We start from the raw sequence: 15,360 nt of genomic DNA, 5'->3' as shown, positions 1-15,360 counted from the left end.
GATTATTACAAGATTGCATCCTGCTGCAGAACATTCCTTTAAGACAGACAGATTTCATTTCGCGCATCAAGCAGATGCATCTGGAGATTGCTCTCGGTCTCCTGATTGTTCCGATTAGTTAATTACTTTATACAACACATCTGCTGTATTGATGCATGAATTATACATCAGCTGCATGTGGCGACTATTTTTTCATGTTACTTCTACCTTCCTGCTCTGATGCGCTTGGTAAAACAATTTAAGGTGTAATGCTTTCTCACGACTGATCATGAAAAGCATTAATATATTAACTGTGGTTTTTTTCTTTTTTGTTACCGTGAAATTTAAGAACCTAGACAGCAACAATAAGTGTGAGCAAGTCATTCTTTTACAAAACGCACACAGATGGTATTGTTCATGATATGCAAAGATATTTTTCTCTTAAGTAAACTTTATGTAAAATGCCTTCTTGTAATGCATCATTTAATTGACTAAAATGCAATATAGTTTTAATGAGATATCAAAAAAAAAAAATCTATGTATCAGAGCTATAAAAGTTTTCTGCAATAGTATACTGTAAGTTAAAGAAGAATAGAGTAACTAAAAATTAATTTAGATAAGCTTTTGTACTTTGAGCACACACCACAGTAGGAATTAAATACAAGCAATATTAACAGTAAGAGCAGACAAGTAACAGTTCATGTCCCAGAACTGGTATGCAACTTACCTGTGTAACTGGATTTTCAGTGTGACCACATGATACACGTCTTGCAGCATGTCTGCTACTGTAGCATCAGGGGCATCTGTCACATAGGAGAGTGGAACTGGATTCCACTTCCCAACCTGGATAAGCCCTGCGGGATTTTTATTTTTTGATGGTAGGGGGAGTGGGCAAGAAGGGCCAGAAAAATTAAAAAAAAAAAAAAGAAAAAGTAATTTATCTGTTAATTCTTAGGGGCAAAAGAAATATCCGATTTTAACAAGATCACCACCTTTGTTTCTAGCCTCTTAAATCTGGCAAAACAAAAGAACACCCCCCCAAAAAACCCCCACCCACACACCACCAAGGATATTCTTCATCTACATTATGAAATTATACAAATGCATTACAGTAGAGATTTTTCAATATGTATAGAAGTATATTTTCCTAAGTTCCCATGTATTCAATAGGACATGATATAATAGTTAGCATTCCTCTTAATAAATTAAAAAGGATTTTGCAATGCAAGGACTGAGTACAAAAAAACCCCAACTTTGCAGTCTATAAAACCATCAGGAACAAAATAAAAGAAACAGAGCTGGATATTCAGTCATAAATGCAAGTTGACTCTCAACAGTCCATCTGCTCAAATATGCTTTACACTTCCTTGTGGATCCTCAGTGGAGCAGATTATTAAGGTCAATAAGCATACTAATGATTCAGTTGAAGTCTTTTTTTTTCTCTTTAAACAACAACAAAAAAATTTACCTCCACATTCCCCACGAACAAAACGTGCACTAACTAAACAAAAATACATTAAGGAAAAAAAAATAGAGACAGAATCTGCAAGAAGTTTAAGTAGTAAAACCTGCCTCGCATTCCTGAAAGAAATCCTGCCCCTCCCCCAAGACCCCACAAACAAACATAATTCATCATACAATTTTGTAATCTTATTTACCTTTTGCTTGGGCAGCAGAGCTGTGAGAATATCCGAGTGATAGCAATGCCATTTCAATCAGTTGGTTGAAAAGCATATCCTTCCTCACCAACACAAATTCTGCATGCTCCTCCTTAGAATCATACTCAATGGCATTTTCATAATGTTCCACTACACAGAAAACTGGAAGCATACTTCCTATTAAAAAAAATAAATTTAATGTATTAAACTTGAGTTATAGTAGAGTAGGTGGGTCTATACAGCATTATGTAAATAAAACCTGTACAAACAGGCAGAGGAGGCAACAAGAATCATCACAAATATTTGATAAACATATTCCCTGAGTCCTTTCCTCTCACCCTCCCCAAAAAAGAGAAAGTTCTACAAAACATACATCTCTCTGAAAAGCAGAAATGCAAATTTATCTTGCTTGATCAGATACAGCTTAAAGAATTACCTTCTATAGAAACAACAAGGTTGACTGAAGAGAAGTTGATTCTCTCTGTCCTGCCTGATTTGTTGTGAGAAGCAGGCAGCATGAGAACCTAAATACATACTGCAGATGTCTTCACTGTAAGCCATTTTAGTACCAGCTACATAATTTTGTTCGTTAACATTAAAACTTTCTTAGTCTTGCCAAAAATATTTAATTGCCTTCAACATCAACAACAAATCACCTTGTGTGTTATACATTCACTCTGAAAAGAGTACACAAGGAAACAAGGCAAAAGTTAACACTAATTCGTGCTTCGTTCACTGAGTGCACTTGAGCACTACTTTCACTCACATCTTTAAGAAACAAATCATGATTTCAATGCCGTTTTAAGAAGTGTACCTGCAGTTTGGGCTTTGTTGTTGTTGTTGTTGTTGCCTCCTGCACTTTACATTCCACATTTCTGGTATTCGTTGCTATTTTGGTATGCCTGAAAGTAATTACTAATTTCCAGTTTTGTAGCATCATACGACAAACCATTCCCTACGCTGCACAGAATATTAAGCAAATAACCTTTTTCCTTTCCTTTTTTGTTTTTTTTTAAAGATTTTTTTCCTCCCTTTTGACAACAGACAGAGAAGTAACAAATGACCCAAGCTGTTTTAGGGACAAAGTCTCTTCCAGCAATCAGATTCCTAGACTTTGTGAAAATCCCTCCCGGCCTCCCAGACGAACACAGATGACATGATGACCTCGGACCTGAGCTTTTAGGCCCCTGTCCCACCGTCTCCAGCAGCGCAGGTTAGGCTCTCTTAATGACAGAAAGCAAAAGGGTTAAAAGCAGATGTACAGAACTGTCTTATGGCAGCCTGCCAGAGGGGTATCATCTTTAGCATAAATGATGACAAGGGTTATTTTAACAGGGCACCCAGGAACTCCAATTAGTCCTACAATGTTAATGCCTCTATAACCACTGCCCTCTAGACTTACGGAAACCTCCTAATGTGCTAAGGTGCACCAGACATGCTGTAGTCTAAAAAGACAATTTACTCTTGACAATAGATAAACGCTTTAAGGCCACGTCTGTTGATTTGTGCTCTAACATATAGCAAGAAATCATGATAAAAAAGATACCTCTTAAGCACGTATGTTTAAACTACATCTGTTCACCAGAGAGTCAATCTCTGGCAAACAAACCCCTTCAGGCTCGCTTGGAAAAGCTCACAAACTCACTCCAGTTTGCCCAATAGGCTCAGCATGAAAGACAAGACTAAATGCTTGCCAATATTTATGTAGTGCAGGAAGGAGCCTTTTTTTTTTTTGTCTTTTTTTTTTTTTTTTTTTAATCTAGAGTGAGACTGGTCAGGAAGGGAATGAAGACCAAAGCAAAAGCAGTACATGCAAATTGGTGATTTCTTCGTTGGTTTTAATTAAGCTGTGGAGAGCTTTCTTAAACACACACACACTCTTCATCTGCAAAAGGTGGTTTGTTTGGGGTTGGGGTTTTTTCTTCCCCTTCCAGGCTCTCACAAATTGTTTGACCTACTACCGTCTGACTCAGAGTAAGGGCTCAAAATTCTTAAGTAGTTTCACCATTAATACCTGAAGATAAAATGTAAACAAAGCTTCATTTTAACAAACAGTGCAAATACACTCAAAACCAGCTAAAGAGTATTTGTTTTCCCCCTTATCAGTTCCTACAAATTAAGCTCTGATGAGACACAAAACTAGCAATGCACAGGTACTTCGCTGCATATCAGCACACTTTTTGCTGGGTACAAGCTCTCCTGAGTTGCAGCATTCTGGAAAATGTGGTATTTTAAACATCACAGGAAAACCTCCTGGCCAAATTTTGATGTACAGCGTAGATTATCAGAGGTGGATCCTGGTAGTGCGACACAGGTATCATCTGACTACAAATCAAGCCACTAAATCTTTTAGCAAACTGTCACTAGTGTCCTTCTGTTAATGTGAAAAATGTTATACAGGAGAGCACAATCTCAGCTGGCTGATCACTCCTGCTAGTACTTGGCAAGACCTCCAAGTGCAGCAACTTCATAACCTTCTAGTATTAAAGGGGAGAGCATTGGTCAGCGCTCACTGCTAAAAATACAGCATGATTTAAACCTGAAGGCAGTGTTAGAGCTTTTGCTGAAGGTTTACGAGTCTGTGTAAACAGCACGTCTGCCATAAGGAGCAGTGAAGTCTGTAGAATCCTTGTCTAAAACTGTCCTGGCATTAAAGTTTGCTGTGCAAATATCACATAATACCAGAGACAGCTGAAATCTCCTATTTAGGAATTTATGGAACTTATATGTTTGCAGGCGTCAGAAAGTCCTTTTTATATAGCCCCACTGCTTCACTGTACAATATTAATGCACTCTGCTTGAAAAGCCATAATAAATTATATTTTTAATGCTCTTACCCTGGCTTTCTTAAGATGCATACATTCTTGGCAAACAATCAATAAATAGGGTAATCATGAGCAGAGGCCAAAGAATTTGCTGAAGTGCTGTTTTTCCATTTTTAATAGATAAAGATCTAACAATACGGACTGCTGTGTCTGTTCATTTCAGGATCAATATATTCTTTGTTTTCACCAAACCGAGGAAAAAAATAAATGATTGTACGATAAATGTTATGCATCAGACACAATGAAATTCCTCTGCCTTCTAACTTTGTGCGTTTAATAGTCTTGGTTGCATTTTGCACTTTGCTTAGCAAATGCAAGACAAATCTGGATTATAAACATACACTGATTATACTAAGAAAAGTAGTCTGTTTTAAAACAAATGCCAAATTACATGCAGCATATTTTGATTTAAATTAGCAAGCCTGCAGGACATGGTCAAAAAGACTTACACATTTTGATAAGCAAAATTTATAGATTATTGTCCATTAGAAGTATTTTTAATGCAAACAAAAGCCATCCATATACAAACATCAATGATTCTAAATGTGCCTTTTCCTTGTGTAAATGTCTAATTACAGCAAACCAGCCACTGAAAAATATGACACCCAAGTTGTTCATTGTTCAATAATGAATTGTACTTAAGAAAATAAACTGCGAAGATTGACATCATAAATGACTTTTCCAATGTGATACCTAAAGATTTACACTCTCTCCTTTAAACCAACTTGCAACTGTTATAGAAATACTGCTGCCCGTCCAAGCTTGGACCATCATTAAGAGGAAAGGCGAGAATTTAGTTTGTGGGTTTGGTATTAAATAGTTTTGCGTTTCTTAACCCAACACTTACTCAAAGAAATAATGCATTATATTACTTCTATTTCAATGTAGGAATTTGCTTTTATCAGGGCAGCTAGCCTTTACCTTAACAAAAATCAGACTCCACCCTGTAAAGCAAGATGCTCCACCCAAGCATGAAGCTTACATTTCCCAAATGTGATTTATATCAGAGTTGGGAATATATAGTATTTTAGAATGGAGATTTAATCCTGAAATATAAATGAAGTAGAGTCTGCAAAAGTATGCTTTCCCCCCAAAATATTATAAATCATATTTCTCTAATGCAGAATTATCAAAAGTGTTACCTTTTCTAATATTAGTTTTCATCAGGTGTCCAGAGTGTTTTAAAGGCACTCCTTGCATTTTAGTTCCCGTACTTCCAAGTCTTCCTCTTCCTAATGGGCTCCCATTCTGTTCCAAGCGCGCAATTTTGGCTGGTGGACCCTTCGGATCGCTTACATTGTTAGACATTTCTGAATGTTCTTTCCCCTGAGTTGCCTCGTTCAAATGATCCATACTCAGTCCCGCCTCTAAAGATCACCTGCCATGATTCAAAAAAAAAAAATATATATATGTTGTACACGTGTGCGCATATGTATACGTACACAGCCTGCACATGTACTGAGAGAGAGATATATGTATCATAAGCTCATAAAGAAGAATAAATAACTATTTTAACTGGAAAGAAGATGCCTTTTTTAAAAGCAACAAACTTATTCTCCAAAAATGACCTCATACACCACTTTACAGAGAGATCGCATCATAATCTGATGGAATTATTTTTTAAAAGCCAATGAGAGTACCCCTTTAAAAAAAATCTTCAGAGATACTCTACTAAATCTGAGAGAGACTAAGACTCATATAAAAGATTATGATTGTCAAGTTATGTGCTCCAACACAGCCAATGTTACAAATCTCACAGAAAGGTTTGTTATTAATCCCGGGTGTTTTTATTGTGTTAGGAGAGAGACAGAAAGAAAAAGATTCTAGAGAAATATTTCTCAATCTACTTGATTACAAAAATGGATGCACAATAGATTGTTAAAACTTTAGTTGAAGTAGCAACAGATTTATTAGAGATGTAGAATATCGTCCATTTACATTCCTCCGCCCCCCCCCCCCCCCCCCCCTTAAAAATAAAAGTTAGAATTTAGCATTTAACTTCGGAAAGCAGTAGTGGAAGATGGTTGCTTTTGAGTTTCCTAAGCAATATTATACAAAGAGTTTATCAACTTTTGCTAAGTTCAAAATCTGCATATGAAATTTTTCAGATGTTAAGCTTTAAGTGTTAAATGGAGTAGTTTATTGAATTAAGAAAAATAACCGAGAAGAAAAAGTAGCATGTCACAAAACATAATGCTGGGAAAAAAACCCCACAATTTCTATAGTGCTTTTGAAGCCCTTAAATATTAAAAAAAAAACCCCAAACCCGGGGTGATGCTAAGTTATGTGCTGGCACAGCTATTTGAAACCAAAAACAGAAGTAATTTCAATAGCAAAGGTATATGTAAGGCATGCTTACATTTCCCTTTTTATAAACTTTCAAAACCTCCGTCCATGAGTAACAATTCCACTTAAATCACTAAAAATCTCCCAAGCCTAGAACATAGCGGAGTAAGTTTCGAGGATTTTTGTCACTCATCGTAATCTGTTTTGCCAACTATATTAAAAAAAAAAAAAAATCAGTTGCTGAGAATAGAGACATCTTTCTGGTTATGATTTCATTCATCAATACTATTGTGATTGTTAGGTATTTTACCCTACCTTCCTCTGAGAAAGGTGTGACTACACTGACAATTTTGTTATGTATATAATACAATCACTAAGGACAGGTGACTAGACATTAATTTATGTACCAGTATTTACATTAGCAAGTACAAATACTAACACTGGGGAAGTCGTATTTAGAAAGACTGGTGTGAATCTGATAATTGCTACTTTCTTTCAGTTGCCTAGTAATTCAATACATTTTCTGCACATTACATAGCAAAGCTATTAAAGCCTAAACATCTTGGCATTTTTTTATATACTACTATGTCATTGGTATATATGCCAGTGACAATTCTGTAAACTATTTTTTTTCTTGTTTGAACACCATGCTGCTTTTCCCGATATGGTGAAGAATGAGGCAATATATTAATCCGAACATTTACAAGCAACCTCAAGAATGACACTGAATAGCTGAAGTTCAGAAAATCGGGGGGGGGGGGGGGGGGTCCTTATGCTGTAAGGTGACAGGCTAAGGTTTACCATTCATCTCGATCCCATCTGTTTTAGGTCATGTGTCTCATTAACAGTAAATGTACCTATTTTAGCCACTTTTCGAAAAGATTTTTTTTCTTTTTTTTTTTACTATGTTAACTGCAGCCTAAGCATAGAAATACAGACCAAACCGTTAACATCTTCCGATGTTTCTGACGATGCTAACATACTATAGGGCTCCTTCTCTGAGACTGGTCTCTCTCAAGAATAAGAGGATTAACAAAAAAGAAAAAAAAAAGGGGGGGTGGGGGGGAAGAGTAAAACAAAACAAAAAAAAGCCTCGAACAAGAAAATCCTTGTCACTTTTGGCAACTTCAGAAGTACTCTAAGGCACCCAGGATCTTTGCTACGAAAAGTATCTAGTCATCATGAGTCAGAATCGCACTACATCATGTACAGTGAATAAAAGTGATAGATCGCAGTTTAGTTAATACACTGACTACAACCAAAACACCAAATGGGTCATTTTCACTTGGCCTGAGAATACCCACCCATCGGCATCCTTTCACCGCTTAGTCATCTTGTAAAAAGCTTTATGTTACAAAGCAAAATTACATGCACATAAAACACCTAATTTACTCATTTAAACTCCATGCCCAAGGCTAAAGTTCACTGAAACCTCAGTTTGGAATAGTGATGAGCAACAACCAGCGTGGCCTGCCCAGGGAGAGGGTTGCAAGGAAGAACTATGATCTCCGCCGGTTCCAGGCCGAGAGTTTCCCCGGGTTTCGCATTTAGGCATCTTTCACGACTACAAGTTTTAATCACAGGCATTGAGAGAAGAGCACAATTTCAAGGCACAGTTTCCCAGAGACAGCATACACGTACGGGCACACCGCGCAATTTCTGAATGAGAGTTGGTGCGGTATCTCCTTTTGTCGCGATGAACGCCACCGGTATTATATTATTTCTTCCTCTCCTCCTGAATCAGCCCCCTCCCCATGCCTTTCCCCTCCTCTTCCCTCCCTCCCCCATAAAAACCCATAATCACATTTGAGAGAGGCTCCGCACTTATCCGTTCCATATGGCTCTCACAATCCAGGCCAAGCTTTCCCTGTGACCTTTTAAAGAGACAAAGAAGCAAAGTACTTATCTAGAAACAGAAACACTGCAGTTTTCTGAGTGAAATTAGCAAAACCGACCCGAAACTCACCACTTCAAAACTTGACAGCATATAAATAACAAAAACAAAGGAGGTTTCCTTTGCAGCCCGAGCTCTTGAAGAGGAAGAAGTTCAAGACTGATGTTTTCTAGGTCCCCCCCTTTTTGGAGGGGGGGAGAGGGGGGGCAGCAGACCTGAGGACTACTTCCCCTAATATTCTCTTATTTTTTCTTTTTTTTTTTTTTTTTCTTGTTGCTATTTCCCTCTAGGCGGGGAGGGGCAAAAATAAATAGCGAGAAACAGAGTAGCCATGAGCAAAAATGGCAATGGACAAAAAACACAGATTAAATATCTTTTGAGAGCGCCAGTTTTCGAGGTTTAGCAACGGAAGGAGCTGAAGATCAAATTGATCAGACAAGTGCAACGCTCAAAACGAGGAATTCATAATAATAATTAAAAAAAAATACAGTAGCAGGTTTAAATTGAGGTGGAGGGTGACTTAACTCTAGCTATCCTTTCAAAAATAAAACCAATGCGTACAAGAGCAAGTGAGAAAGGGGGTTATTTTAAAAAAAAAAAAAAAAAAAGCAAAAGGAAAAAAGGCAGCTTTTCTATCTAGTGTGAAGAGCAGAAAGTCTACTTCTAGGTTGTCACTTACACTATTATTCTCCAATAGGCACCCAGAGGAGCAGCACACACAGAAGGAGCCCGCTCCCCTCCCCCTCCGCAAAAATACACACCGTAACAGCCCCCAAACTTTCTGCGGAAACCTCAGCCCCAGAGATCGCTACTGAAGATTAAAAAAAAAAAAAAAAAAAAAGTGTAGAGAAAATTGCAGGAAAAGGCACTAAAATGCCACTTTTAATCTCGCCTTTGCGGTCCGGGGAGGGAAAAAGAAAAAAAGAAAAAAAAAAAAAGGCAGAGAGGACCTGTCTCCTCTCATTTACCGGGGGCTGTTGTGCGAGTGAGGGGGGAGAGAGGGAGCGAGAGAGGAGGGGAGAGAGAAAAAGAACAGAGGGGAGGAAGGAAACACACACAACAAGGCACACCACCACCACTACAAAAAGTGACGAGGTTTCACTCCCTCCGAATCCAAAACCGGGAGAAATTATAATTAAAAAAACCCACCCAACCCTATTTAAAAAAAAAAAAAAAAGAAAAAAAAGAAAAAAAGACAAAAAACTGGCTCTGTTTCTGCAAAGAAAAAAAAAAAAAAAGAAAAAGAAAATCTGGGAACTCCGAGAAGAGTTGCTCGCAAGAAGGGATAAAAAATATAAAATAGAAAGGTTGCAAAAAAGCCAACAACAACAAAAACCAAGCCAGCAAAAAAACCCAATAATAATTGAAAAAGAATAATAATGGTAGGCTTTGTTTTTTTGTTTTTTTGGTTTTTTTTGTTTTTTTTTTTAATTCTCGTTTCCCCTGGCTGGCCGAGTATGGTTGTTATTTAGGCCGGTTTGGTGGTTGTTGCTGGATGTTACATGGATATATGTGTGTGTGTGTGTGTGTGTGTGTGTCCCCGGACGGAGCTGCCTTGCCTTGCTCTGCTCTGCTCTCTCCCCCCCCTCCCTCCTCCTCCTCCTCCTCCTCCTCTCTCTCTCTCCCCTCTCTCTCTGTTTCTGTCCCCATTAAATTATTAGTTGACTCATCACTACTCCTCCTCCTGCTGCTGCCGCCGCCGCCGTCCCCTGCTCAGAGCCTCCTCTCCTCCTCTCCGCTACCGCTCGCTGCCGCTGCTGCCGCTGCTTCTTCTTCCTCCTCCTCATTTTAATACAAAATAACACCGAGGCCACCGGCTTTTTTTTTTTTTTTTTTTTTTTTTTTTTTACATCCCGAGACGGGAGGAGGACGCAGCCTCCCTGCTGCTGCCCGGAGCCCTTCCCCGGCGGCCCCGGATCATCCGACGCGTCCTGGGAGAGAGAGAGAGAGAAAGTGGCAGAGGAGGAGGAGGAGGAGGAGGTGGTGGTGGTGGTGAAGGAGAGAGGCGTGGGGGAGGGGAGGCCGGAGTGGGGAGGGGGGGGCGGTCGGGAGAAGAGAGGTAGCAAAAAGGGGCCGCAGTGAGGAGCGGGAAGGGGAGGGGAGGGGGCGCCGGGCCGGGCCGGGCCGAGCCGAGCCGAGCCGGGCCGGGCCGGGGGGGGACGGCCGCCGCCGGCGCCGCCGGTAGGTGAGCGGGGGGGGGGGGGGGGGGGGGGGCGGGGGGGCCGGGGGAAGAGGGCGTGCGGCTTCCGGGCGCGCACGAATTTGCAGCCAGCTGGGTGCGGGTGAGGCGGCCCTGCCTGCGCCGCGCACAATGCCCGCCGCGCCGCGCCGCCCCGCGCAGGCAGCGCCGGCCGCGCGCCCCCTGCGCGCACGCACGCACGCACGCACATGGCAGATGGGGGCCTGCGGCGGAGGGGGCGAGCCGGCGGGAGCGGGGCGTGGGGGAAGCGCCGGGGGCGGGGGGGCAGAGGAGAGGAGAGGAGGAGGAGGAGGAGGAAGAAGAGAAGGGGCGGGGGTGAAGGCCGAACAATATCCTGCCGAGCGCGCCGCGCCCGCGCAGCCCCCCGCCCCTCCGCGCGGGGGGCTGCGCGGGCCGGGACGCGGCGGGCAGGTGCACGGCGGCGGCAGCGCGCTGCGCTGCGGAGTGTCCGCGCCGGGGAGGAGAGGGGACGGCCCCCCGGGGGGGGGGGGGGGGGCCGGCAGGCCACGTGGGGAGAAATAAGTTCTCCCCCCCCCCCCCCCCCCTTCCCCCGCCTTGGTATCGACAGAGGTGAAAGAAAAGCACCGGGCAGGTTGCAAAAGGGCGGCAAAGGAGGGGTGACGCAGCGCGCCCGTGTGCCCCCGCGGCGGAGGACATCGTCCGGCCGAGAGCCCCCCCCCCCCCCGCCGGGTTGCGCGAGGGGGAGGCGGTGGGCGCCGCGGCTGGTCGAGCCGCCCGGCGGCAGCCCCCGGGGAAGGGCAGCGCGTCGCTCCGCGGCCCTCGGACGGCGGAACGCCGCAGCCCCGCCGCCGTGCACGGGACCTTGGGGGACCTGGCCCTCCACCGCGTCCGCGGAGCGGGACCGGCAGCCGCCCGTGGAAGGTGAAAAGTGGGAGGTGGTAACGCACCGGCAAAATACATCACTGCGAGACAGACATAACTTTTTTTCCCATCGTGCACTTGGTAAAAAGTAACCCAACTAGACAAACTTGAAAGCAACAAGTTTGTACAGGCTACGAGATAAGGGAAAAATTAAACCTCTTTATTGATAAAATGCACGGTGTTTGGGTAATACTATGTCTAAAGGGAAAGTTGCATCATCAACCAAAGAAAACGTGAATTATGGCACAGACAGATACATTGCCAAAACGTTTAGGGTAGTAACTTTAAAAAAAAATAAAAAAAAAACCAACAAACCCCAAACCAACAAAAAACTCCGTACCGCGCCGCACATACAAACTTGAAGCAGCAGCAAAAGTAGGGAAGTGGGGAGGCTACTACCAGTTCTGTAATACACAAAGTAGCATGGCCTCTCAACAAAAAAAAAAGGTGAATCAATAAATCCATGAAGAGCGAAATTATCACTACACATATATTACTTCCTATAGAAGAAGAGGAATGCATTGAGACTAGGTGAAGAAACAAGCTGATGTTTACCAAAGTAAGCACGAACAGCACAACGGGGCATGCAGGAAAAAAGAAAGCGGTAATGGGGTGGAATACATGAAATATTTATCATATTCAGCAATGCACAAAATAGATTATAATCTCAGAAGCAAAGAAATGCAAGGCTCGAAAATGAATACACTGTTACATAATACTGTTATTCAAAACGGAGCAAGTGGAGGTGGCGTACAAAGGAAACATGAAAAGTTGTACCTATGTTGCGTGTCCTGAAAAAGGTTACTAAGATTGTTACCAAGAGTGCTGAAAAGGAAAAAAAAAACCCAGGCAAAACCCAAGAAACATGTTTCACAAAGAAAAACAAGGGAAAATGTAGGTGAATCTTCCATAACATATGATCAAGGGTTGTTTATGTCTAGCGGGTTGTTTATTTAGAAACCAATCTTTTTCCAACAATAGATAGATTAAGTATTATTCAGTCCCTCTGGAAAAAAAAAAAAAAAAAAAAAGAGCAAAAAAAAAGAATTCTTATTTCCCAATATGTTTGAATACTTGGAGGAAAAATGGTGTTAACTAGTTGAATTCAAACTTTGCGGGCATGATGGAAAATATCAACGTTGTATTGTTTTTCATCCTTTTCAGGAAAGCCTGCTACAGTAAACTTCAGGAGTGAGCAAGACTGACTAAAGAAGAAAATTGTGAAGGATGAGAGAGTTTCAGCTGGCAGTATGCTGCCTGCAGTATGATGGAAGAAAAGGACACTGAAGATAATTTGAGAGATGCAGAGCTGATTAGAATAGAACAGATATTTACAAATATGATTTGGAACAAGATTTGGGACTAAAACATCACCTTATAAAAAAGATTGCCAGATATGACAATAACAAAAAAAACCCAACCCAACCCCCCAAAACCAACAACAACAAAAGATTAAAATCTGTTCTAAAATAACTTTTGCTTTGGTGTTCGCAAACCGTTCCCTTCACGGTCGAAAAAAACTTAAAATGTTCAGCTAGAAACAAAGTGATTACTCCAAAAAGCAGAGACAGTGAATTAAAGGAGCAGGGAGATAACAATCTGATAATACAGGAGCACAGAAGGCCTAATAATGATATTATTATGCACACTAACCAAAAACTGACAAACAAATATTCTGTTAATTATATAATCATGCATATGCTTCCTATGCTTGAGATAAATGATTATGGAAAATAACTCTCTTCTTGAAACTGCATATATGTACTAAACCTTATAAACTCCCTACAACATGGATTAATCTAATTCCCATACGTCACTTATGCCCGGTAAAGTATTTACTACAGACTTGGAAGGCTGAGCGTGGAACCCTTGCTTTGACTAGAAAGCACGAATTACTGAAGGCTGCTACATCTTGACATACAGACAACAATCAGATATCTCTTATCAATACCAAACTACTTGGAATAAATTCAAGATACAGATATCTGATTTTCATTTGACCTATTCCAATTTGCACTTCACTATGTCAACTTTGATATTAAAATGTTCCACTAGAATAAAGATATTTACAATAAAAACATATATAAAGAACAGAAGATGAATAGATATTGTCATGGATACATATGCAGGCAATCATTTAAACGTGCGGCAGTAGTAACATCACATTTTTCATAGCTTCTAGTCGAACATACAGCAGACAAATATATGCTTAATAAAGCTTATTAATCCTTAATAAAGTTGTTGCACTGTGTTTATGATATATAAATGCATTTTGCGCTAGGTTGTGTTGAAATAAGACAAATATGTAAAAAGTTGGACTGCGTTTTTTCAACTGCATGGTGAATTAACTCTTGAACAGAAGTCTCAGTAGCTGCAAAACAAAACAAATTCTCCAGTGCGGCATGCTGCCTCGGTGCCTCCGAAGGTCTCTATTCCAATCTTTTCTTGTTCAAAATAAATTAGGAAATACGGGCCTAAATCTTGAGGCTTGGCTCTTGTGCAACGCAAACAGAAATGACCTGGCAGCAGAGCAAAACCAGCATGGCTGTGTATTCTCTTTTATCAGATTTCTTTGGGGAGATGAGGCTGATTGGGTTTTATACATACGTACTTCTGACAACTCTGCGGCCATTTGGGTAACTCGTCAGCACCAGCCAGCGCTGGAGGTGATGCAGAGCTGTGCAGCGGCAGCGGGACTGCCGGGAAACTCACTTCGGTGGGGATCTGAATGTGTTTTCCCCACTGCGAGGTCTGATGCGTGCACAACTATGACTGACGGTAACTGCTGGACAGCAAGGCAATGAAAATACCAATCCGTGGCTTTCTGAAGGTAAACGTCTACGGCCAAAGGAGGATGGCTCCCCACTGGGCTTGTGCCTGATTGCCGCATGGTTTGGGCAGGAGCGTGGGTTAAGGGGAAGGACGCGCCCCACTGTCCTTTCCCACGTCTGTCTGTGCGAGCCTCAGCGCGGTCACCGCTGCAGTCTGGACACAGTCCTGCGGCCCTACAAGTTTTGCACCTCTGACTGAAGTAGTTTTTCGGTCTCCTCAGACTGACTTGCCCTCTGTTTTGACCTGAACAGCAGTTGCTTGACACCGCTCAAACACTTTAACCAACCTGACTGCTGCAATCACAATTTACATACGACCCAAGAATCCGATGCGCACCGATGTGAATCACAGCGTTCTGCGACATCCCCCACGCTGAACTCAAAAGTTACATACCAACCTAGATTTTTTTTGACTGCAACCTGCCCCAGCCTGGATAGGATGCCTGTCAAAAAGCAAAAGTGCTATGAAATGAAATTCATAGCACCGAAAGGCATCGCACACAAGCTGTCGTCCCCTCTCACATTTTGCATGAGCAATTTCTGCTCGTTTGTGTTCTCTCACACACGATGTCCTGAAACAGTTACGTAAAATGAATATTTAACTTACGATAGTCAGCTGTATTGAACTGCATTTAATTGCTTATTAAGTGAAGTAAATTATCCTTACCATATTCGTCAGAGGTGAAAAACCTACATATATGCTACATGTAGTGCATTCATTAGTTTACAGACCCCAAATCCCTTGGAAAGTATCAGATATCTACACAGTGTCCCATGGTGCAGCGTTTTGTAGTTGGATGTCTCA

General features: G+C 41.6%; 1 protein-coding gene and 1 long non-coding RNA gene across 7 annotated transcripts in view; one reads left to right on the top strand and one right to left on the bottom strand.

Moving 5' to 3' along the window:
- The window catches only part of SATB1 (SATB homeobox 1), a 76,355-nt gene extending 65,902 nt beyond the window's left edge, over nucleotides 1–10,453 (bottom strand). For 3 of the 5 annotated variants that reach the window (XR_007505771.1, XM_049798070.1, XM_049798074.1), the window contains exons 1-4: nucleotides 8,715–10,453; nucleotides 5,605–5,840; nucleotides 1,638–1,814; nucleotides 707–833 (exon numbers count right to left, since the gene is read on the bottom strand). Coding sequence is in view for 4 of the 5 variants with exons in the window: in XM_049798070.1 (XP_049654027.1) it covers nucleotides 707–833; nucleotides 1,638–1,814; nucleotides 5,605–5,815 (515 nt within the window). In the remaining variant the exon portion in view is untranslated. Of the gene's footprint in view, nucleotides 1–706; nucleotides 834–1,637; nucleotides 1,815–5,604; nucleotides 5,841–8,052; nucleotides 8,460–8,552; nucleotides 8,623–8,714 lie in introns of those variants that run through there. The other 2 variants (XM_049798072.1, XM_049798073.1) reach the window with 2 other exon arrangements.
- A 55-nt stretch (nucleotides 10,454–10,508) lies between these two features.
- LOC126037621 (uncharacterized) lies at nucleotides 10,509–13,197 on the top strand. 2 transcript variants are annotated; one of them, XR_007505773.1, is made up of 2 exons: nucleotides 10,509–10,625; nucleotides 12,889–13,197. It is a non-coding gene; the product is annotated as an uncharacterized LOC126037621 (long non-coding RNA). The 2 variants fall into 2 exon arrangements; XR_007505772.1 differs by lacking the exon at nucleotides 10,509–10,625 and adding an exon at nucleotides 11,452–11,724.
- The last annotated feature ends 2,163 nt before the right edge of the window (nucleotides 13,198–15,360 follow it).

The sequence above is a fragment of the Accipiter gentilis genome, chromosome 4 (genome assembly GCF_929443795.1).
Source record: "Accipiter gentilis chromosome 4, bAccGen1.1, whole genome shotgun sequence".
Classification (NCBI taxonomy): Eukaryota; Metazoa; Chordata; class Aves; order Accipitriformes; family Accipitridae; genus Astur; species Astur gentilis.
The sequence above is the reverse complement of the archived record's forward strand: the minus strand, read 5'-3'. Positions and strand labels throughout refer to the sequence as shown.